Raw genomic sequence first — 23,329 nt, 5'->3', positions numbered from 1 at the left:
GAATTGTGGGAAAGTGTGTGTTCGGGCTGTACGTTGGTTTTAGAGCCGCGTAGATGTCACAAAGGGATGCAGACTGTCGCGTCTCTGCGTCTTTGCACTCTGAATTAAGCTTAAGAACACTCTCTAAGGAGCCCCACCCGTCCCCTATGTACAGGTCTAGCATTAGCTTCCCCTCCCCCAATCCGAACCTTAAGCATTAATAGGGGAAATGCAAAACTGACCCAAGATCAACATCTAGGGGCAACTTGCCCCTATTTTATTTATTCCACCTTTATTTAACCAGGTAGGCTAGTTGAGAACACCTTTATTTAACCAGGTAGGCTAGTTGAGAACACCTTTATTTAACCAGGTAGGCTAGTTGAGAACACCTTTATTTAACCAGGTAGGCTAGTTGAGAACACCTTCATTTAACCAGGTAGGCTAGTTGAGAACAAGTTCTAATTTACAACTGCGACTTGGCCAAGATAAAGCAAAACAGTGTGACACAAACAACACAGAGTTACACATGGAATACACAAACATACAGTCAATAATACAGTAGGAAAAAAGTCTATGTACAATGTGCGCAAATGAGGTAGGATAAGGGAGGTAAGGCAATACAGAGGTCATAGTGACGAAATAATTACAACATAGCAATTAAACACTGATGTGCAGAAGATGAATGTGCAAGTAGAGATACTGGGGTGCAAAGGCTTAAAATAAATAACAGTGTGGGGATGAGGTAGTTGGATGGACTATTTACAGATGGGCTATGTACAGGTGCAGTGATCTGTGAGCTGCTCTGACAGCTGGTGTTTAAAGTTAGTGAGGGAGATATGAGTCTCCAGCTTCAGTGATTATTGCAGTTCATTCCAGTCATTGGCAGCAGAGAACTGAAAGGAAAGACGGCCAAAGGAGGAATTGGCTTCGGGGGTGATAAGTGAGATGTACCTGCTGGACCGAGTGCTATGGGTGGGTGTTGCTATGGTGACCATGGAGCTGAGATAAGGCGGGGATTTACCTAGCAAAGACTTATATATGACCTGGAACCAGTGGGTTTGGCGACGAATATGATGTGAGGGCCAGCCAACGAGAGCATACAGGTTGCAGTGGTGGGTAGTATATGGGGCTTTGGTGACTAAACGGATGGCACTGTGATAGACTGGATCCAATTTGCTGAGTAGAGTGTTGGAGGCTATTTTGTAAATGACATCGCCGAAGTCCAGGATCGGCAGGATAGTCAGTTTTACAAGGGTATGTTTGGCAGCATTTGTGAAGGAATCTTTGTTGCGAAATAGGAAGCCGATTCTAGATTTAATTTTGGATTGGAGATGCTTAATGTGAGTTTGGAAGGAGAGTTTACAGTCTAACCAGACACTGAGGTATTTGTAGTTGTCCACATAAGTCAGAACTGTCCAGAGTAGTGATGCTGGACGAGCGGGCAGCTGTGGGCAGCGATCGGTTGAAGAGCATGCATTTAGTTTTACTTGCATTTAAGAGCAGTTGGAGGCCACGGAAGGAGAGTTGTATGGCAATGAAGCTCGTCTTGAGGTTAGGTAACACAGTGTCCAAAGAAAGGCCAGATGTATACAGAATTGTGTCATCTGCATAGAGGTGGATCAGAGAATCACCCGCAGCAAAGGTGACATCATTGATGTATACATAGAAAAGAGTTGGCCCAAGAATTGAACCCTGTGGCATCCCCATAGAGACTGCCAGAGTTCCGGACAACAGGCCTTCCGATTTGACACACAGAACTCTGTCTGAGAAGTAGTTGGTGAACCAGGCGAGGCAGTCATTTGAGAAACCAAGGCTGTAGAGTCTGTCGATAAGAATGTGGTGATTGACAGAGTCGAAAGCCTTGGCCAGGTCGATCCACAGTATTGTCTCTTATCGATGGCAGTTATGATATTGTATAGGACCTTGAGCGTGGCTGAGGTGCACCCATGACCAGATCTGAAACCAGATTTCATAGCTTAGAAGGTACGGTGTGATTCGAAATGGTCGGTGATCTGTTTGTTAACTTGGCTTTCGAAGACCTTAGAGAATCAGGGTAGGATAGATATAGGTCTATAGCAGTTTGGATATAGAGTGTGTCCCCCTTTGAGGAGGGGGATGACAGAGGCAGATTTCCAATCGTTGGGGATCTCAGACGATACGAAAGAAAGGTTAAACAGGTGAGTAAATAGGGATTGCAACAATTTATGCGGATAATTTTAGAAAGAGAGGGTCCAGATTGCCTAGCCCGGCTGATTTGTAGGGGTCCAGACTTTGCAGCTCTTTCAGAACATCAGCTATCTTGATTTGGGTGAAGGAGAAATGGGGAGGCTTGGGCAAGTTGCTGTGGGGGGGTGCAGGGCTGTTGACCGGGGTAGAGGTGGAAAGCATGGCCAGCCGTAGAGAAATGCTTATTGAAATTCTCAATTATAGTGGATTTATCAGTGGGGACTGTGTTTCCTAGCCTCAGTGCAGTGGGCAGCTGGGAGGAGGTGCTCTTATTCTCCATGGACTTAACAGTGTCCCAGAACTTGTTGGAGTTTGTGCTACAGGATGCAAATTTCTGTTTGAAAAAGCTAGCCTTTGCTTTCGTAACTAACTAACCCCTATACCACCATAACCTTTGCCAACCCTCTTGGAGAGCTACCTTTGTTCCAGCCCAACACACCTGGCTGGGCCTTATTAATTAGGAATCAAAACCAAGAAAACGGACGGAAACAGAGAGGGACTCCCTGAACTTGTCCAATGAGGAACACTTGTTTTGCGACAAACATTTGCCACGTTGTGCTCTTGTAACCGTATAGATTCCGTCCCTCTCCTCGCACCTACCTGGGCTCGAACCAGGGACCCTCTGCACACATCGACAACTGACATCCACAAAGCATCGTTACCCATCACTTCACAAAATCCATGTCCCTTGTAGAGCAAGGGGAACCACAACTTCACGGTCTCAGAGCGAGTGACGTTACCAATTGAAACGCTATTAGCGCAAACCACCTGTAACTAGCTAGCCATTTTACATCGGTTATACTCTAATGAATACTGCCCTGGTTCTACTAATCAGCTGCTGATCAGGACCTTGATTAGCTCTATCAGGGCTGGAGGGCTTTAACAAAAAACCTGCGTTCCCTGTAGCTTCACTAAATTGACAAAGTAGTTCACAAACCTTGTGTGCTATAGATCTACATCCAACACTAATGAAGAGACTAACCAAACCCAGGAGATTACTACGTCTGATCTAATCTAATAGAGTCTGTTCAGTGTTCTTTTGTTGGACTTTCTGAGGGCTGAGGGAGAGAGGGAAAGAGCTAGTGGTTGAGGGAGGAAGAGAGTGGGACCAGTGCAATGTACTTTATCTCTGGAGCTGGTTATCTGCTTATGGCTGTCCTGGAGAGACAGAGGAGCCAGAGACAAGGCAACAGGCCAGACCGGCAAATGCCTTAAGCTCTGGAGACGAGGCCTGCGTCCCAAATTGCCTATGGGCTTTGGACAAAAGTAGTACACTACCTAGGGAATAGGGCCTCATTTGGGACATGAACGAGGGGGCTTCCAGCTGTTAAACCACATTTCCTCTCTTACTCTTTGGATGGTCTTTCTTTCTGTACAAAAATGTTGACCTTGATAAAATACCTATTATCTAGAATCATCTCTACATACAGACGTCAAAGTTGAATGTCATTTTGCAGCATGAAACCACCCCACTTGACATGTCATCCTTTACCTTGACCTCTCTTTCTCACTCCCTCCCTTTTCTCTTTCTCACTCCCTCCCTTTTCTCTTTCTCACTCCCTCCCTGTTCTCTTTCTCACTCCCTCCCTTTTCTCTTTCTCACTCCCTCCCTTTTCACTTTCTCACTCCCTCCCTTTTCTCACTCCCTCCCTTTTCACTTTCTCACTCCCTCCCTTTTCTCTTTCTCACTCCCTCCCTTTTCTCTTTCTCACTCCCTCCCTTTTCTCTTTCTCACTCCCTCCCTTTTCTCTTTCTCACTCCCTCCCTGTTCTCTTTCTCACTCCCTCCCTTTTCTCTTTCTCACTCCCTCCCTTTTCTCTTTCTCACTCCCTCCCTTTTCTCTTTCTCACTCCCTCCCTTTTCTCTTTCTCACTCCCCCCTGTTCTCTTTCTCACTCCCTCCCTTTTCTCTTTCTCACTCCCTCCCTTTTCTCTTTCTCACTCCCTCCCTTTTCTCTTTCTCACTCCCTCCCTTTTCTCTTTCTCACTCCCTCCCTTTTCTCTTTCTCACTCCCTCCCTTTTCTCTTTCTCACTCCCTCCCTTTTCTCTTTCTCACTCCCTCCCTTTTCTCTTTCTCACTCCCTCCCTTTTCTCTTTCTCACTCCCTCCCTTTTCTCTTTCTCACTCCCTCCCTTTTCTCTTTCTCACTCCCTCCCTTTTCTCTTTCTCACTCCCTCCCTTTTCTCTTTCTCACTCCCCCCTTTTCTCTTTCTCACTCCCTCCCTTTTCTCTTTCTCACTCCCTCCCTGTTCTCTTTCTCCCACCACTCTCTCCTCATCCCCCTGTCTCAAATAGGGGAATGTGAGGTGTGTGATGGGTGGTAACTTGTGGGTTAAGGTCCAGCTGCTGACACTGTTTGATCTCTACCCAACACACACACACACACACACCTCCCCCCCATTCTCCACTTGTCAGAGCATGCTTCAGATGGAGGGGTAGCCTGGCCTGGTCTGGTTTTCTCCCCTGGATCATCCTGGTAACCCTAACAATAAAATATGGGGCGGCAGGGTATCCTAGTGGTTAGAGCGTTGGACTAGTAACCGGAAGGTTGCAAGTTCAAACCCCCAAACTGACAAGGTACAAATCCGTCGTTCTGCCCCTGAACAGGCAGTTAACCCACTGTTCCTAGGCCGTTATTGAAAATAAGAATTTGTTCTTAACTGACTTGCCTAGTTAAATAAAGTTAAATAGCACTGGTAAGCCTAACCATAACCATAGTAGCCATAACTCTGTAGTTTATAATTGGCCCAGACACACAACAGGAGAGAGAAAAACTAAGAAGAGAGAGTTCATATTTTATTGTTTATTTCACTTGCTTTGGCAAAACATATGTTTCCCATGCCAATAAAACCCCTTAAATTGAATTGAGAGACAGAGAGAGAGAGTGAGAGTGACATAGAGAGTGCGAGAGTGATGCAGAGAGAGAGTGAGAGAGAGAGAGAGAGAGAGAGTGACATAGAGAGTGCGAGAGTGACGCAGAGAGAGAGTGAGAGAGAGAGAGAGAGAGAGAGTGACACAGAGAGAGACCAAGAGAGAGACACAGAGAGAGAGAGAGAGAGAGAGAGAGAGGGAGAGAGAGAGAGAGCAAGAGAGAGAGAGTGAAAGAGTGACACAGAGAGAGTGAGAGTGAAATAGAGAGTGCGAGAGTGACACAGAGAGAGACAGAGAGAGAGAGAGAGAGAGAGAGAGAGAGAGAGAGAGAGAGAGAGAGAGAGAGAGAGAGAGAGAGAGTGACACCGAGAGAGTGATAGTGACATAGACAATGTAAACATATGTTTCCCATGCCAATAAATCCCATAGAAAGTGTGAGAGTGACGCAGAGAGAGAGTGAGAGAGAGAGAGCGAGAGAGAGAGTGACACCAAGAGAGTGATAGTGACATAGATAAATGGAAACATATGTTTCCCATGCCAATAAATCCCATAGAGAGTGTGAGAGTGACGCAGAGAGAGAGTGAGAGAGAGAGAGCGAGAGCGAGAGAGAGAGAGAGAGAGAGAGCGAGAGCGAGAGAGTGATACAGAGTGTGTGAGAGAGAGACACACACACAAGGCTCCTGATGGGCCTTTCTAATTCACATGAAAGCCCAGAGCTGCTGATGGAGTAAGAGAGAGCGGGGTCTCGGGCTTCGGGTTCGATGACATGGGTTGTTAACAAGAAACCTGATGACAATGACTTGCGCCTTTCTTTCCAAGCCAGAAGTGGAGAGGCACTGCCGTTTAGCCTCCCCGTCTCCAGATTCCAAGTATGTCTGGTGAGGATTGGGGTTAGTGGGGAACTTTCAGTCATAAAATAGGTGGTGATAGCCCCAAACTTTGATTTGGTATAGTCCTATACTACAAGGCCAAAGGTTTCATGTACAGTAAATACGGAATAGCTTCAAACCTCATGATGGGTGGACGAATACCAATGATTAAGTGCTTTTAATTTATTTTTTTTAAAGTCTACCTTTACTTATCCAGGTAAATGTACTAAAAATCAAACCCCTTTTTCAAAATAATCTGGTCTTTATAACATTTCTAAAAAGCAACTATATACAATTTACCAGAGTTACCATCTAAGTCACCAACCATGAGTAAATAAAATGACTAGCTTTGTGGTAGGCCATTATGATGGAATGACTGGGGCTAAGTCACAATAGAGCTTTCTGGATGAATGGGCTTTAACACAAGGGGAACACCAAATCCAATATCCGCAGACAGGAAGAGTGGACAGAGAGAGAAACAGAGAGACGGAGAGACAGAGCGAAGATAGAGAGAGAGAAACAGAGAGACAGAGAGACAGAGAGACAGAGAGAGAGAGAGAGAGAGAGAGAGAGAGAGAGAGAGAGAGAGAGAGAGAGAGAGAGAGAGAGAGAGAGAGAGAGAGAGAGAGAGAGAGAGAAGGAGAGACAGAGCGAAGATAGAGAGAGAGAAATAGAGAGACAGAGAGACAGAGCGAAGATAGAGAGAGAGAAATAGAGAGACAGAGAGACAGAGCGAAGATAGAGAGAGAGAAATAGAGAGACAGAGAGACAGAGCAAAGATAGAGAGAGAGACAGAGAGACAGAGAGACAGAGCGAAGATAGAGAGAGAGAAATAGAGAGACAGAGAGACAGAGCAAAGATAGAGAGAGAGAGACAGAGTGAAGATAGAGAGAGAGAAATAGAGAGACAGAGAGACAGAGAGACAGAGCGAAGATAGAGAGAGAGAAATAGAGAGACAGAGAGACAGAGCAAAGATAGAGAGAGAGACAGAGTGAAGATAGAGACAGAGAGACAGAGAGACAGAGTTAGAGAGGCAGAGAGAGAGCGAGAGACAGAGCAAAGAGAGAGACAGAGAGAAAGAGTTAGAGAGGCAGAGAGAGAGAGAGAGAGAGACAGAGCGAAGAGAGAGACAGAGAGAAAGAGTTAGAGGCAGAGAGAGAGAGAGAGAGGCAGAGAGAGAGAGAGAGAGGCAGAGAGAGAGAGAGAGAGAGACAGAGAGAGACAGAGTGAAGAAAGAGACAGAGACAGAGCGAAGAGAGAGAGACAGGGAGAGGCAGAGAGAGACAGAGAGAAACAGAGAGAGACAGAGTGAAGAGAGAGAGAGAGTTAGAGAGAGACAGATCCGAAGAGAGAGAGAGAGAGAGAGCGAGACAGAGAGAGACAGAGAGAGACAGAGAGAGACAGAGAGAAACAGAGACAGAGACAGAGACAGAGAGAAACAGAGACAGAGAGAAACAGAGACAGAGACAGAGTGAAGAAAGAGACAGAGCGAAGAGAGAGAGAGAGAGAGAAAGTTAGAGAGAGAAAGAGAGAGAGAGAGAACACAGACAGAGAGAGAGAACACAGAGAGAGAGAGAACACAGACAGAGAGAGAGAACACAGACAGAGAGAGAGAGAACACAGAGAGAGAGAGAGAGAGAGAACACAGAGAGAGAGATAGAACACAAAGTAAAGAGAGAGATCGAGAGAAACTGCCTGTAGTTACACACTGAGTAAATGAATCTGAGAGGAACTGGTGGTCAGCAGTCTCAGCACTGTGCAGATTTCACAGGGATAATACTGCACCTGAAACAACACACGCACGCGCATAGACACAGATGGGAAAAAAAACCACACATGCCCACAAAGAAACACACACACACACATGCCCAGTTGCGCACACACACACACACACACACACACACACACACACACACACACACACACACACACACACACACACACACACACACACACACACACACACACACACACACACACACACACACACACACACACACACACACACACACACACACACAGTGGGTAACATGAAAGTCAAGCTTAAGCCTAAGGCTATGGGTAAATGAAAATAAATCCAGTTTCTGGTAATGTGGACTAATACCCAAACAATACATCACCCAGATGCTAGCAGGACTACCAGATGCTAGCAGGACTACCAGATGCTAGCAGGACTACCAGATGCTAGCAGGACTACCAGATGCTAGCAGGACTACCAGATGCTAGTAGGACTACCAGATGCTAGTAGGACTACCAGATGCTAGCAGGACTACCAGATGCTAGCAGGACTACCAGATGCTAGTAGGACTACCAGATGCTAGCAGGACTACCAGATGCTAGCAGGACTACCAGATGCTAGTAGGACTACCAGATGCTAGTAGGACTATCAGATGCTAGCAGGACTACCAGATGCTAGCAGGACTACCAGATGCTAGTAGGACTACCAGATGCTAGCAGGACTACCAGATGCTAGTAGGACTACCAGATGCTAGTAGGACTACCAGATGCTAGCAGGACTACCAGATGCTAGCAGGACTACCAGATGCTAGTAGGACTACCAGATGCTAGTAGGACTACCAGATGCTAGCAGGACTACCAGATGCTAGCAGGACTACCAGATGCTAGTAGGACTACCAGATGCTAGCAGGACTACCAGATGCTAGCAGGACTACCAGATGCTAGCAGGACTACCAGATTTACATTGGATGAGTGTTAAAACCACTACTAGAGAAAAGATACACGTAGATCCACAAAACGTTCTGGTTTCTACTAGAATCTACTTACCAACGCAGCGAGTTTTGTCAGGAGATGGGATGTAGCCAGAGGGACAAACACAAGAGTAACTTCCCACCGAGTTGAAACACTGTCCCCCGTCACAAATGCGGGAAATGGTGACACACTCATCCACATCTGACAGGAAAGAGATACATGTTATAACCTGGTGTCAGACAGCAAGGAAAATCTTTGACTAATTTTATCACCTATGACTAAATGTCATTTTTGATTAAATTAGTATTTTCTACATTCTCAACGTGTATGTGAATAAAATACTGTAAGCTATAAATCCCAATCTCCACAATACACAAAATAACACAAAATTAAAGACCACATTTTTCACAAATTTATCTCACAAATAGGGACAAATTTACATTTTCTGTATATACTGCTGCCTACACATTTGCCCCTTGTGGGATAAATAAGGTATTTTGAATTTAAATTCAATTCAACTTTGCAGTCTGCCTACAGTAAGGGGCTACAGTAAGGGGCAACGCCTCAAATAGCACCCTATTCCCTATATAGTGCACTACATACGTACTAGGTTGTCATTTGGGACTCAACCCTAAGCCAGTACTGTGCTCAATGGCCTCTCACTGTTAATCCCAGTGTATATCTTTACAAAGAGTGACTTGCACTTGAAGAATCCAAAGCATGTTGGAGAGGCAGTAAAAAAAAGAGAGGGAAAAGCGTGAGAGGAGGTTCGTATTTACCTTTGTCACTGAAACAGTGGGCTCAGTGTTGGGACTGTTACCTCAGTAAACTACAGTCTGCAGCACTAACATACTGGACCACGTCTCAAAAAGAAACAAACGACTTGGAGAGAGGAAGACGCCATTTTGAGACTTCAAGGGAAGGAACGTCTCAATGTTCAGGTATTTTTTTTGTCCTGTTTCAAAATGGATGTCTTTTGCCAAGAATTGATTTCCAAAGGTAATCAATACCATTACTTGCTGAACCTCATACAGTAAAATAGAACACTCAGTTCTACCAATCTATGACGTTCTAAACCATTTAGGGTCACTTGATCAGTACTAATCCCAATATACAAGTATTTTATCACCAAAGGCACACAAAGAGCTGAATTTGACCAAAGTTTTTATTTTAATTTTATTTGATTTAACTAGGCAAGTCAGTTAAGAATAAATTCTTATTTTCAATCACAGCCTAGGAACAACTGCCTTGTTCAGGGACAGAAGGACAGATATTTACCTTGTTAGCTCGGGGGATTCGATCATGCAACCTTTCGGTTACTAGTCCAACGCTCTAACCACTAGGCTACCCTGCCGCCTCTACACTCTAACCACTAGGCTACCCTGCCACCTCTACACTCTAACCACTAGGCTACCCTGCCGCCTCTACACTCTAACCACTAGGCTACCCTAGAGTCTACCCGAGTAGACTCCACACTGAAAGAAAGAGAACTCAAGGATACTTCTTTGATTCTAACTGTGTTGACTTTTTAAATGCTAGACACAACCAAGTTGCTATTTGAAATATAAACACGTGGACAATACGATCATTGTTTACGAGGATGTAATTTGGGGTGAATGAGCGGTTTCGTAAATAAGTACCTTGTACCTAGAGGGTGAAACAGACGTATATGTTATAGACTAACTGAGATATTTACGTAAATTATAGACGAACTGAGAAGATTAAAGAGACGGTAGGAGGATAGCAATTAGCCACAAGGCTAACACAACAACGGGAATTAGTGAGGGTCGAGCCAGGCCTAAAGCCCAAGGAATTTACAAGACTGTAATTACGGAGTTCTAAACAGCTTGTTAAGTGTCTTGGACTCTGAAATGGTTTCAGAGGAAAGCCTTGTCATGAGTAGGCATTAGGCTAAGGCCAAAAGGCAGAAGGCCTAACATACAGCTTGCATAGAGGAACGTTGGGAGTTTGAGTGACGTGTGGGACACTAATGCTCAGTGTTTAAAGTGTGGTATTTCAGTTTTAAACCTAAAACCTGCCGTTTATCCTTACCGACAACCCTGTTCCTGGAGAGCTACCCTCCTGTAGGTCAACTCCAACCCTGTTCCTGGAGAGCTACCCTCCTGTAGGTCAACTCCAGCCCTGTTCCTGGAGAGCTACCGTCCTGTAGGTCAACTCCAACCCTGTTCCTGGAGAGCTACCGTCCTGTAGGTCAACTCCAACCCTGTTCCTGGAGAGCTACCGTCCTGTAGGTCAACTCCAACCCTGTTCCTGGAGAGCTACCGTCCTGTAGGTTAACTCCAACCCTGTTCCTGGAAAGCTACTGTCCTGTAGGTCAACTCCAACCCTGTTCCTGGAGAGCTACTGTCCTGTAGGTTAACTCCAACCCTGTTCCTGGAAAGCTACTGTCCTGTAGGTCAACTCCAACCCTGTTCCTGGAAGCTACCATACTGTAGGTATACTGTAGGTCAACTCCAACCCTGTTCCTGGAGAGCTACTGTCCTCTAGGTTAACCTTAACCCTGTTCCTGGAGAGCCACTGTTCTGTAGGTTTTCACTCCAACCCTGTTCCTGGAGAGCTACTGTCCTCTAGGTTAACCTTAACCCTGTTCCTGGAGAGCTACTGTCCTGTAGGTCAACTCCAACCCTGTTCCTGGAGAGCTACTGTTCTGTAGGTTTTCACTCCAACCCCAGTCTAGAACACCTGATTCTAATAATTAGCTGGTTGATAAGCTGAACCAGGTTAGTTACAACTGGAGTTGAGCAAAAACCTACTGCTGGGCAGTTTTACAGGAACAGGGTTGGAGAGCCCTGCCTATAACTCACCCTAACCCTAGAGGTTCTTGAGGTCTATACAGTCATAATCTTTACGAGCTAAAGAAATAATTGTAACGGTGCATGTCCATAAATCACAGTTTTTTGTTTCGGTTTAGACAAACGTTACATATAGACCAGATTTGATGAGATCATGTTGCTAACACCCACTTCTCACCTACTTCTCACTACATCATCTTACTGTTTCATTCCATGTACCCAGTGTGTTCACAAAGATTTCACACCCCTTGACTGTTTTCCACATTTTGTTGTATTACAGGTTGAATTTAAAATGGATTACATTTAGATTTTTGTTCACTGCCCTACACAAAATACCCCATAATGTCAAAGTAGAATTATGTTTTTTTTAAATTAGTTTTTAAATGTATTACAAAAATGAAAAGCTGAAATGTCTAGTTAATAAGTATTCAACCCCTTTGTTATGGCAGAAGTAAAAATGTGCTTAACAAGTTACTTAGTAGGTTGTATGGACTCACTCTGTGTGCAATAGAGTTTTACATAACAATTATCTGTAAGGTCACTCAGTCGAGCAGTGAATTTTAAACACAGATTTAACCACAAAAGAACAAGGAGATTTTCCAATGCCACGCAAAGAAGGGCACCTATTGGTAGACGGGTAAAAAAGTCTGACATTGAATATCCGTTTGAGCATGGTGAAGTTATTCATTACACTTTGGATGGTGTAGTCAATACATCCAGTCACTACAAAGATAGTGTTGCCGGAGAACAAGGAAACCACTCAGGGATTTCACCATGAGGCCATTGGTGCATTGCTAGTTCAAATCAATATAAAAGCAGACATTGAATGTTCCTTTTGAGTATGGTATTAATTACTTTTTGAGTATTAATTACACTTTGGATGGTGTATTTCTACACCCAGTCACTACAAAGATACAGGTGTCCTTCCTAACTCAGTTGATGGAGAGGAAGGAAACTTCCCCATGAGGCCAATGGGGACTTTAAAACAGTAACAGAGTTTAATGGCTGTGATAGGAGAAAACGTAGGATTGATCAACAACATTGTAGTTATTCCACAATACTAAGCTGTTTGCAACAAGGCACTAAAGTAATAGAGCAAAACATTTGGTAAAGCAATTAAGGTTTTGTACTGAATACTTAGTGTTATATTTGGGGCAAATCCAATCAACACATAATTGAGTACCTCTCTCCATATTTTCAAGCATAGTGTTATCATGTTATGGGTATGCTCGTAATCGTTAAGGACGTTTTTTAGGATAAAAAATAAACGTAATGGAGCTAAGCACAGGAAAAAATCCTAGAGGAAAACCTGGTTCAGTCTGCTTTCCACTAGACACTGGGAGATTAATTCAGCAGGACAATAACCTAAAACACAAGGCCAAATCTACACTGGAGTTGCTTACCATGAAGACAGTGAATGATCCTGAGTGCCCGAGTTACAGTTTTGACTTAAATCTACTCGAAAATCTATGGCAAGACTTGAAAATGGTTGTCTAGTAATGATCAACAACCAATTTGACTGAGCTTGAAGAATTTGGAAAATGGGCAAATGTTGAACAATCCAGGTGTGGAAAGCTCTTAGAGACGTACCCAGAAAGACTCACAGCTGTAATCGCTGCCAAAAGCGATTCTAACATGTGTTTGAGTCAGGGGGTTGAATACTTATCTAATTTCTTCCACTTTGACACTACAGATTATTTTGTGCAGATCATTGACAAAACAAAAGGACAATTCAATCCATTTTAATCCCACTTTGTAACACAACAAAATGTGGAAAAAGTCAAGGGGTGTGAATACTTTCTGAAGGTTCAAGTAGTGGACTTCTGTATATTCCTTAGGATGTTAAAGAAATACTCATTACAATACCCAATAAAACTATACAGGGTAGCCTAGTGGTTAGAGCGTTGGACTAGTCACCGGAAGGTTGCAAGTTCAAATCCCTGAGCTGACAAGGTACAAATATGTCATTCTGCCCCTGAACAGGCAGTTAACCCACTATTCCTAGGCCGTCATTGAAAATAAGAATTTGTTCTTAACTGACTTACTTTGTTAAATAAAGATAAAAAATAATAATTTAATCTTACTTCAATATCCATTATTGTGTATCTTGAGCGGTTTAACGGTAAATTAGATAAAAAGGGAAATGAGAGAAAAAAGTATCATTAAGCCCAAATGTCCGCCACCATTTCCTGCGTTACTCACCCTCGCACTTCTGGGAGCCCTCTTTCTGCCTGTGGCCAGCTGGACACTTGCACTCGTACGAACCCACGGTGTTGATGCAATTTCCTCCCTGGCAGAGTCCCGGGATGGCCTGGCACTCGTCAACATCTGGGAAAATGAGAGTGGCGCACATAAACAACTACAACTGCGTTCAGGTCAACGCTGCACACCGTAAAATGTAATCGGTCTCCATAATTAGAAGCCTTATTGAATCCTAATTCTCACGAGTTTCATTCCAAACGCTAACATTCCCAGCATTGAATTGCCCCCCCCCTCAGAACAGCCTCAACTCATCGGGGCCAGAATTCCACAGGGATGCTGGCCAATGTTGACAATGATTCCCAGTAGCGTCAAGTTGGCTGGAGGTCCTTCGGGTGGAAAACCATTCTTTTTTATGCTGTACTTTTTTACCCATTTTTCTCCCCAATTGGTAGTTACATTCTTGTCCCATCGCTGCAACTCCCCTACGGACTCAGCATCCTCTGAAACACAACTCTGCTCGCTTAACCCAGAAGCAAATCAAATCAAATCAATCAATTTTATTTGTCACATACACATGGTTAGCAGATGTTAATGCGAGTGTAGCGAAATGCTTGTGCTTCTAGTTCCGACAATGCAGTGATAACCAACAAGTAATCTAACTAACAATTCCAAAACTACTGTCTTATACACAGTGTAAGGGGATAAGGAATATGTACATAAGGATATATGAATGAGTGATGGTACAGAGAAGCATACAGTAGATGGTATCGAGTACAGTATATACATATGAGATGAGTATGTAGACAAAGTAAACAAAGTGGCATAGTTAAAGTGGCTAGTGATACATGTATTACATAAGGATGCAGTCGATGATGTAGAGTACAGTATATACATATGCATATGAGATAAATAATGTAGGGTAAGTAACATTATATAAGGTAGCATTGTTTAAAGTGGCTAGTGATATATTTACATCATTTCCCATCAATTCCCATTATTAAAGTGGCTGGAGTTGGGTCAGTGTCAATGACAGTGTGTTGGCAGCAGCCACTCAATGTTAGTGGTGGCTGTTTAACAGTCTGATGGCCTTGAGATAGAAGCTGTTTTTCAGTCTCTCGGTCCCAGCTTTGATGCACCTGTACTGACCTCGCCTTCCGGATGATAGCGGGGTGAACAGGCAGTGGTTCGGGTGGTTGATGTCCTTGATGATCTTTATGGCCTTCCTGTAACATCGGGTGGTGTAGGTGTCCTGGAGGGCAGGTAGTTTGCCCCTGGTGATGCGTTGTGCAGACCTCACTACCCTCTGGAGAGCCTTACGGTTGAGGGCGGAGCAGTTGCCGTACCAGGCGGTGATACAGCCCGCCAGGATGCTCTCGATTGTGCATCTGCAGAAGTTTGTGAGTGCTTTTGGTGACAAGCCGAATTTCTTCAGCCTCCTGAGGTTGAAGAGGCGCTGCTGCGCCTTCTTCACGACGCTGTCAGTGTGAGTGGACCAATTCAGTTTATCTGTGATGTGTATGCCGAGGAACTTAAAACTTGCTACCCTCTCCACTACTGTTCCATCGATGTGGATAGGGGGGTGTTCCCTCTGCTGTTTCCTGAAGTCCACAATCATCTCCTTAGTTTTGTTGACGTTGAGTGTGAGGTTATTTTCCTGACACCACACTCCGAGGGCCCTCACCTCCTCCCTGTAGGCCGTCTCGTCGTTGTTGGTAATCAAGCCTACCACTGTTCTGTCGTCCGCAAACTTGATGATTGAGTTGGAGGCGTGCGTGGCCACGCAGTCGTGGGTGAACAGGGAGTACAGGAGAGGGCTCAGAACGCACCCTTGTGGGGCCCCCGTGTTGAGGATCAGCGGGGAGGAGATGTTGTTGCCTACCCTCACCACCTGGGGGCGGCCCATCAGGAAGTTCAGTACCCAGTTGCACAGGGCGGGGTCGAGACCCAGGGTCTCGAGCTTGATGACGAGCTTGGAGGGTACTATGGTGTTGAATGCCGGGCTGTAGTCGATGAACAGCATTCTCACATAGGTATTCCTCTTGTCCAGGTGGGTTAGGGCAGTGTGCAGTGTGGTTGAGATTGCATCGTCTGTGGACCTATTTGGGCTGTAAGCAAATTGGAGTGGGTCTAGGGTGTCAGGTAGGGTGGAGGTGATATGGTCCTTGACTAGTATCTCAAAGTACTTCATGATGACGGAAGTGAGTGCTACGGGGCGGTAGTCGTTTAGCTCAGTTACCTTAGCTTTCTTGGGAACAGGAACAATGGTGGCCCTCTTGAAGCATGTGGGAACAGCAGACTGGTATAGGGATTGATTGAATATGTCCGTAAACACACCGGCCAGCTGGTCTGCGCATGCTCTGAGGGCGCGGCTGGGGATGCCGTCTGGGCCTGTAGCCTTGCGAGGGTTAACACGTTTAAATGTCTTACTCACCTCGGCTGCAGTGAAGGAGAGACCGCATGTTTTCGTTGCAGGCCGTGTCAGTGGCACTGTATTGTCCTCAAAGCGGGAAAAAAGTTATTTAGTCTGCCTGGGAGCAAGACATCCTGGTCCGTGACTGGGCTGGGCTTCTTCTTGTAGTCCGTGATTGACTGTAGACCCTGCCACATGCCTCTTGTGTCTGAGCCATTGAATTGAGATTCCACTTTGTCTCTGTACTGACGCTTAGCTTGTTTAATAGCCTTGCGGAGGGAATAGCTGCATTGTTTATATTCGGACATGTTACCAGACACCTTGCCCTGATTAAAAGCAGTGGTTCGCGCTTTCAGTTTCACGCGAATACTGCCATCAATCCACGGTTTCTGGTTTGGGAATGTTTTTATCGTTGCTATGGGAACGACATCTTCGACGCACGTTCTAATGAACTCACACACCGAATCAGCGTATTCATCAATATTTTCATCTGACGCAATACGAAACATGTCCCAGTCCACGTGATGGAAGCAGTCTTGGAGTGTAGAGTCAGCTTGGTCTGACCAGCGTTGGACAGACCTCAGCGTGGGAGCCTCTTTTTTAGCTTCTGCCTGTAGGCAGGGATCAGCAAAATGGAGTCGTGGTCAGCTTTTCCGAAAGGGGGGCGGGGCAGGGCCTTATATGCGTCGCGGAAGTTAGAGTAACAATGATCCAAGGTTTTACCACCCCTGGTTGCGCAATCGATATGCTGATAAAATTTAGGGAGTCTTGTTTTCAGATTAGCTTTGTTAAAATCCCCAGCTACAATGAATGCAGCCTCCGGATAAATGGTTTCCAGTTTGCAAAGAGTTAAATAAAGTTTGTTCAGAGCCATCGATGTGTCTGCTTGGGGGGGGATATATACGGCTGTGATTATAATCAAAGAGAATTCTCTTGGAAGATAATGCGGTCTACATTTGATTGTGAGGAATTCTAAATCAGGTGAACAGAAAGATTTGAGTTCCTGTATGTTTCCTTCATTACACCATGTCCCGTTAGTCATGAGGCATACGCCCCCGCCACTCTTCTTACCAGAGAGATGTTTGTTTCTGTCGGCGCGATGCGTGGAGAAACCCGTTGGCTGCACCGCATCGGATAGCGTCTTCCCAGTAAACCATGTTTCCGTGAAGCAGAGAACGTTGCAGTCTCTGATGTCCCTCTGGAATGCCACTCTTGCTCGGATTTTGTCAACCTTGTTGTCAAGAGACTGGACATTGGCAAGAAGAATGCTGTGGAGTGGTGCGCGATGTGCCCTTTTTCGGAGTCTGACCAGAACACCGCCTCGTTTCCCTCTTTTTCGGAGTCGTTTCCTTGGGTCGCTGCATGCGATCTATTCCGTTGTCCTGTTTGTAAGGCAGAACACAGCATCCGCGTCGCGGAAAACATATTCTTGGTCGTACTGATGGTGTGTCAGAGAAAACACCATCCAACTGTTGACCGAAATCAGCTTGCAGGCACCCGGCACGCCACAACGAGTGGGATGGAACAAGGAAATCCCGGCCAGCCAAACCCCCCCTAACCCGGACGACGATGGGCCAAATGTGCGCCGCTTTATGGGTCTCCTGGTCACGGCCGGCTGTGACACAGCCTGGGATCGAACCCGGGGCTGTAGTGACAACTCAAGTACTGTGATGCAGTGCCTTAGACTGCCCGCACCACGAAGGAGGCCTGGTGGTGGATCATTCTTGATACACACGGGAAACTGTTGAGCGGCATTGATACAAACCGCCTGGTACGTTGACACAAACCGCCTGGTACGTTCACACAAACCGCCTGGTACGTTGCCACAAACCGCCTAGTACGTTGACACAAACCGCCTGGTTCGTTGACACAAACCGCCTGATACGTTGACACAAACCGCCTGGTACGTTGACACAAACCGCCTGGTACGTTGACACAAACTGCCTGGTACGTTGACACAAACAGCCTGGTACGTTGACACAAACTGCCTGGTATGTTGAAACAAACCACCTGGTACCTACTAGAGCAGGTGTTCAAAATGTTTTGTAAACTCAGTGTGTATCCAAATGGTTTGTGGTGTCTGTAGTAGCAACCTGTCTCTAGTGATGTCTGTAGTAGCAACCTGTCTCTAGTGGTGTCTGTAGTAGCAACCTGTCTCTAGTGGTGTCTGTAGTAGCAACCTGTCTCTAGTGGTATCTGTAGTAGCAACCTGTCTCTAGTGGTGTCTGTAGTAGCAACCTGTCTCTAGTGGTGTCTGTAGTAGCAACCTGTCTCTAGTGGTATCTGTAGTAGCAACCTGTCTCTAGTGGTATCTGTAGTAGCAACCTGTCTCTAGTGGTATATGTAGAAGCAACCTGTCTCTAGTGGTATCTGTAGTAGCAACCTGTCTCTAGTGGTATCTGTAGTAGCAACCTGTCTCTAGTGGTATCTGTAGTAGCAACCTGTCTCTAGTGGTGTCTGTAGTAGCAACCTGTCTCTAGTGGTATCTGTAGTAGCAACCTGTCTCTAGTGGTATCTGTAGTAGCAACCTGTCTCTAGTGGTGTCTGTAGTAGCAACCTGTCTCTAGTGGTGTCTGTAGTAGCAACCTGTCTCTAGTGGTGTCTGTAGTAGCAACCTGTCTCTAGTGGTGTCTGTAGTAGCAACCTGTCTCTAGTGGTGTCTGTAGTAGCAACCTGTCTCTAGTGGTATCTGTAGTAGCAACCTGTCTCTAGTGGTGTCTGTAGTAGCAACCTGTCTCTAGTGGTGTCTGTAGTAGCAACCTGTCTCTAGTGGTGTCTGTAGTAGCAACCTGTCTCTAGTGGTATCTGTAGTAGCAACCTGTCTCTAGTGGTATCTGTAGTAGCAACCTGTCTCTAGTGGTGTCTGTAGTAGCAACCTGTCTCTAGTGGTATCTGTAGTAGCAACCTGTCTCTAGTGGTATCTGTAGTAGCAACCTGTCTCTAGTGGTATCTGTAGTAGCAACCTGTCTCTAGTGGTATCTGTAGTAGCAGCCTGTCTCTAGTGGTGTCTGTAGTAGCAGCCTGTCTCTAGTGGTGTCTGTAGTAGCAACCTGTCTCTAGTGGTGTCTGTAGTAGCAACCTGTCTCTAGTGGTATCTGTAGTAGCAACCTGTCTTTAGTGGTGGCTGTAGTAGCAACCTGTCTCTAGTGGTATCTGTAGTAGCAACCTGTCTCTAGTGGTATCTGTAGTAGCAACCTGTCTCTAGTGGTATCTGTAGTAGCAACCTGTCTCTAGTGGTATCTGTAGTAGCAGATCCTGTTACTCATGTGAATCTACAACCTAATCTCTGGTATCTGTTACCCATGTTAATCCATGTCTCTAGTGGTGTCTGTAGTAGCAGCCTGTTACTCTAGTTGTCTGTTAATCCATACCTGTACTAATCTGTCTGATAGTAGCAACCTATGTTAATCTATAAATCAGTACTAATGGCTGTAATAGCAACCTGTCCTAGTTATCTGTATTAACCATGTCTCTAGTGGTATCTGTGATAGCAACCTGTCTCTAGTGGTATCTGTAGTAGCAACCTGACTCTAGTGGTATCAAATCTCTGGTAGATCCCAGTTACCCATGTGAATCCATACACAGTACTAATCTCTGATAGATCCCAGTTACCCATGTTAATCCATACACAGTAGTAATCTCTGATAGATCCCAGTTACCCAGTTACCCATGTTAATCCATACACAGTACTAATCTCTGATAGATCCCAGTTACCTATGTTAATCCATAAACAGTACTAATCTTTGATAGATCCCAGTTACCCATGTTAATGCATACAAAGTACTAACTAATCTCTGATAGATCCCAGTTACCCATGTTAGTCCATACACAGTAGTAATCTCTGATAGATCCCAGTTACCCATGTTAATCCATACACAGTACTAATCTCTGATAGATCCCAGTTACCCATGTTAATCCATACACAGTACTAATCTCTGATAGATCCCAGTTACCCAGTTACCCATGTTAATGCATACACAGTACTAATCTCTGATAGATCCCAGTTACCCATGTTAATGCATACACAGTACTAATCTCTGATAGATCCCAGTTACCCATGTTAATGCATACACAGTACTAATCTCTGGTAGATCCCAGTTACCCATGTTAATCCATACACAGTACTAATCTCTGATAGATCCCAGTTACCCAGTTACCCATGTTAATCCATACACAGTACTAATCTCTGATAGATCCTAGTTACCCAGTTACCTATGTTAAGAACAGGGCTCCGGGCAGCCGAGCGGAAATGGAGGAAAACTCGCCTCCCTGCGGACCTGGCATCCTTTCACTCCCTCCTCTCTACATTTTCCTCCTCTGTCTCTGCTGCTAAAGCCACTTTCTACCACTCTAAATTCCAAGCATCTGCCTCTAACCCTAGGAAGCTCTTTGCCACCTTCTCCTCCCTCCTGAATCCTCCTTCCCCCCCCCTCCTCCCTCTCTGCAGGTGACTTCGTCAACCATTTTGAAAAGAAGGTCGACGACATCCGATCCTCGTTTGCTAAGTCAAACGACACCACTGGTTCTGCTCACACTGCCCTACCCTGTGCTCTGACCTCTTTCTCCCCTCTCTCTCCAGATGAAATCTCGCGTCTTGTGACGGCCGGCCGCCCAACAAACTGCCCGCTTGACCCTATCCCCTCCTCTCTTCTCCAGACCATTTCCGGAGACCTTCTCCCTTACCTCACCTCGCTCATCAACTCATCCCTGACCGCTGGCTACGTCCCTTCCGTCTTCAAGAGAGCGAGAGTTGCACCCCTTCTGAAAAAACCTACACTCGATCCCTCCGATGTCAACAACTACAGACCAGTATCCCTTCTTTCTTTTCTCTCCAAAACTCTTGAACGTGCTGTCCTTGGCCAGCTCTCCCGCTATCTCTCTCTGAATGACCTTCTTGATCCAAATCAGTCAGGTTTCAAGACTAGTCATTCAACTGAGACTGCTCTTCTCTGTATCACGGAGGCGCTCCGCACTGCTAAAGCTAACTCTCTCTCCTCTGCTCTCATCCTTCTAGACCTATCGGCTGCCTTCGATACTGTGAACCATCAGATCCTCCTCTCCACCCTCTCTGAGTTGGGCATCTCCGGCGCGGCCCACGCTTGGATTGCGTCCTACCTGACAGGTCGCTCCTACCAGGTGGCGTGGCGAGAATCTGTCTCCTCACCACGCGCTCTCACCACTGGTGTCCCCCAGGGCTCTGTTCTAGGCCCTCTCCTATTCTCGCTATACACCAAGTCACTTGGCTCTGTCATAACCTCACATGGTGTCTCCTATCATTGCTATGCAGACGACACACAATTAATCTTCTCCTTTCCCCCTTCTGATGACCAGGTGGCGAATCGCATCTCTGCATGTCTGGCAGACATATCAGTGTGGATGACGGATCACCACCTCAAGCTGAACCTCGGCAAGACGGAGCTGCTCTTCCTCCCGGGGAAGGACTGCCCGTTCCATGATCTCGCCATCACGGTTGACAACTCCATTGTGTCCTCCTCCCAGAGCGCTAAGAACCTTGGCGTGATCCTGGACAACACCCTGTCGTTCTCAACTAACATCAAGGCGGTGGCCCGTTCCTGTAGGTTCATGCTCTACAACATCCGCAGAGTACGACCCTGCCTCACACAGGAAGCGGTGCAGGTCCTAATCCAGGCACTTGTCATCTCCCGTCTGGATTACTGCAACTCGCTGTTGGCTGGGCTCCCTTCCTGTGCCATTAAACCCCTACAACTCATCCAGAACGCCGCAGCCCGTCTGGTGTTCAACCTTCCCAAGTTCTCTCACGTCACCCCGCTCCTCTGCTCTCTCCACTGGCTTCCAGTTGAAGCTCGCATCCGCTACAAGACCATGGTGCTTGCCTACGGAGCTGTGAGGGGAACGGCACCTCAGTACCTCCAGGCTCTGATCAGGCCCTACACCCAAACAAGGGCACTGCGTTCATCCACCTCTGGCCTGCTCGCCTCCCTACCACTGAGGAAGTACAGTTCCCGCTCAGCCCAGTCAAAACTGTTCGCTGCTCTGGCCCCCCAATGGTGGAACAAACCCCCTCACGACGCCAGGACAGCGGAGTCAATCACCACCTTCCGGAGACACCTGAACCCCACCTCTTTAAGGAATACCTAGGATAGGATAAGTAATCCTTCTCACCCCCGCCCCTTTAAGATTTAGATGCACTATTGTAAAGTGACTGTTCCACTGGATGCCATAAGGTGAATGCACCAATTTGTAAGTCGCTCTGGATAAGAGCGTCTGTTAAATGACTTGAATGTAAATGTAAATGTTAATCCATAAACAGTACTAATCTCTGATAGATCCCAGTTACCCAGTTACCCATGTTAATCCATAAACAGTACTAATCTCTGATAGATCCCAGTTACCCATGTTAATCCATAAACATACTAATCTCTGTTAATCCATAAACAGTACTAATCTCTGATAGATCCCATGTTAATCCATAAACAGTTACCCATGTTAATCCATAAACAGTACTAATCTCTGATAGATCCCAGTTACCCATGTTAATCCATAAACAGTACTAATCTCTGATAGATCCCAGTTACCCATGTTAATCCATAAACAGTACTAATCTCTGATAGATCCCAGTTACCCATGTTAATCCATAAACAGTACTAATCTCTGATAGATCCCAGTTACCCAGTTACCCATGTTAATCCATAAACAGTACTAATCTCTGATAGATCCCAGTTACCCAGTTAATCCATAAACATACTAATCTCTGTTAATCCATAAACAGTACTAATCTCTGATAGATCCCAGTTACCCATGTTAATCCATAAACAGTACTAATCTCTGATAGATCCCAGTTACCCATGTTAATCCATAAACAGTACTAATCTCTGGTAGATCCCAGTTACCCATGTTAATCCATAAACAGTACTAATCTCTGATAGATCCCAGTTACCCATGTTAATCCATAAACAGTACTAATCTCTGATAGATCCCAGTTACCCAGTTACCCATGTTAATCCATAAACAGTACTAATCTCTGATAGATCCCAGTTACCCATGTTAATCCATAAACAGTACTAATCTCTGATAGATCCCAGTTACCTATGTTAATCCATAAACAGTACTAATCTCTGATAGATCCCAGTTACCCATGTTAATCCATACACAGTACTAATCTCTGGTAGAACAGTCGGATAACCCGAAGAATCATAACTGTTATTATAACTGTTGAAACGGTTGACTATCAGAGGGTTTGGTTAGCTTAGATCTTTCATTGCATTTAC

General features: G+C 45.5%; 1 protein-coding gene across 1 annotated transcript in view; it reads right to left on the bottom strand.

Moving 5' to 3' along the window:
* LOC124047733 (fibrillin-2) overlaps window positions 1-23,329 on the bottom strand; it is a 222,716-nt gene that overhangs the window by 168,231 nt on the left and 31,156 nt on the right. Inside the window, exons 7-8 of the mRNA XM_046368037.1 lie at window positions 13,670-13,795; window positions 8,730-8,855 (exon numbers count right to left, since the gene is read on the bottom strand). Coding sequence (XP_046223993.1) covers window positions 8,730-8,855; window positions 13,670-13,795 — 252 coding nt within the window. The remainder of the gene's footprint in view (window positions 1-8,729; window positions 8,856-13,669; window positions 13,796-23,329) is intronic.

The sequence above is a fragment of the Oncorhynchus gorbuscha genome, linkage group LG11 (genome assembly GCF_021184085.1).
Source record: "Oncorhynchus gorbuscha isolate QuinsamMale2020 ecotype Even-year linkage group LG11, OgorEven_v1.0, whole genome shotgun sequence".
NCBI classification, from domain to species: Eukaryota; Metazoa; Chordata; class Actinopteri; order Salmoniformes; family Salmonidae; genus Oncorhynchus; species Oncorhynchus gorbuscha.
Note: the sequence above shows the minus strand (reverse complement) of the source record. Positions and strands in the feature narration are given on the sequence as shown.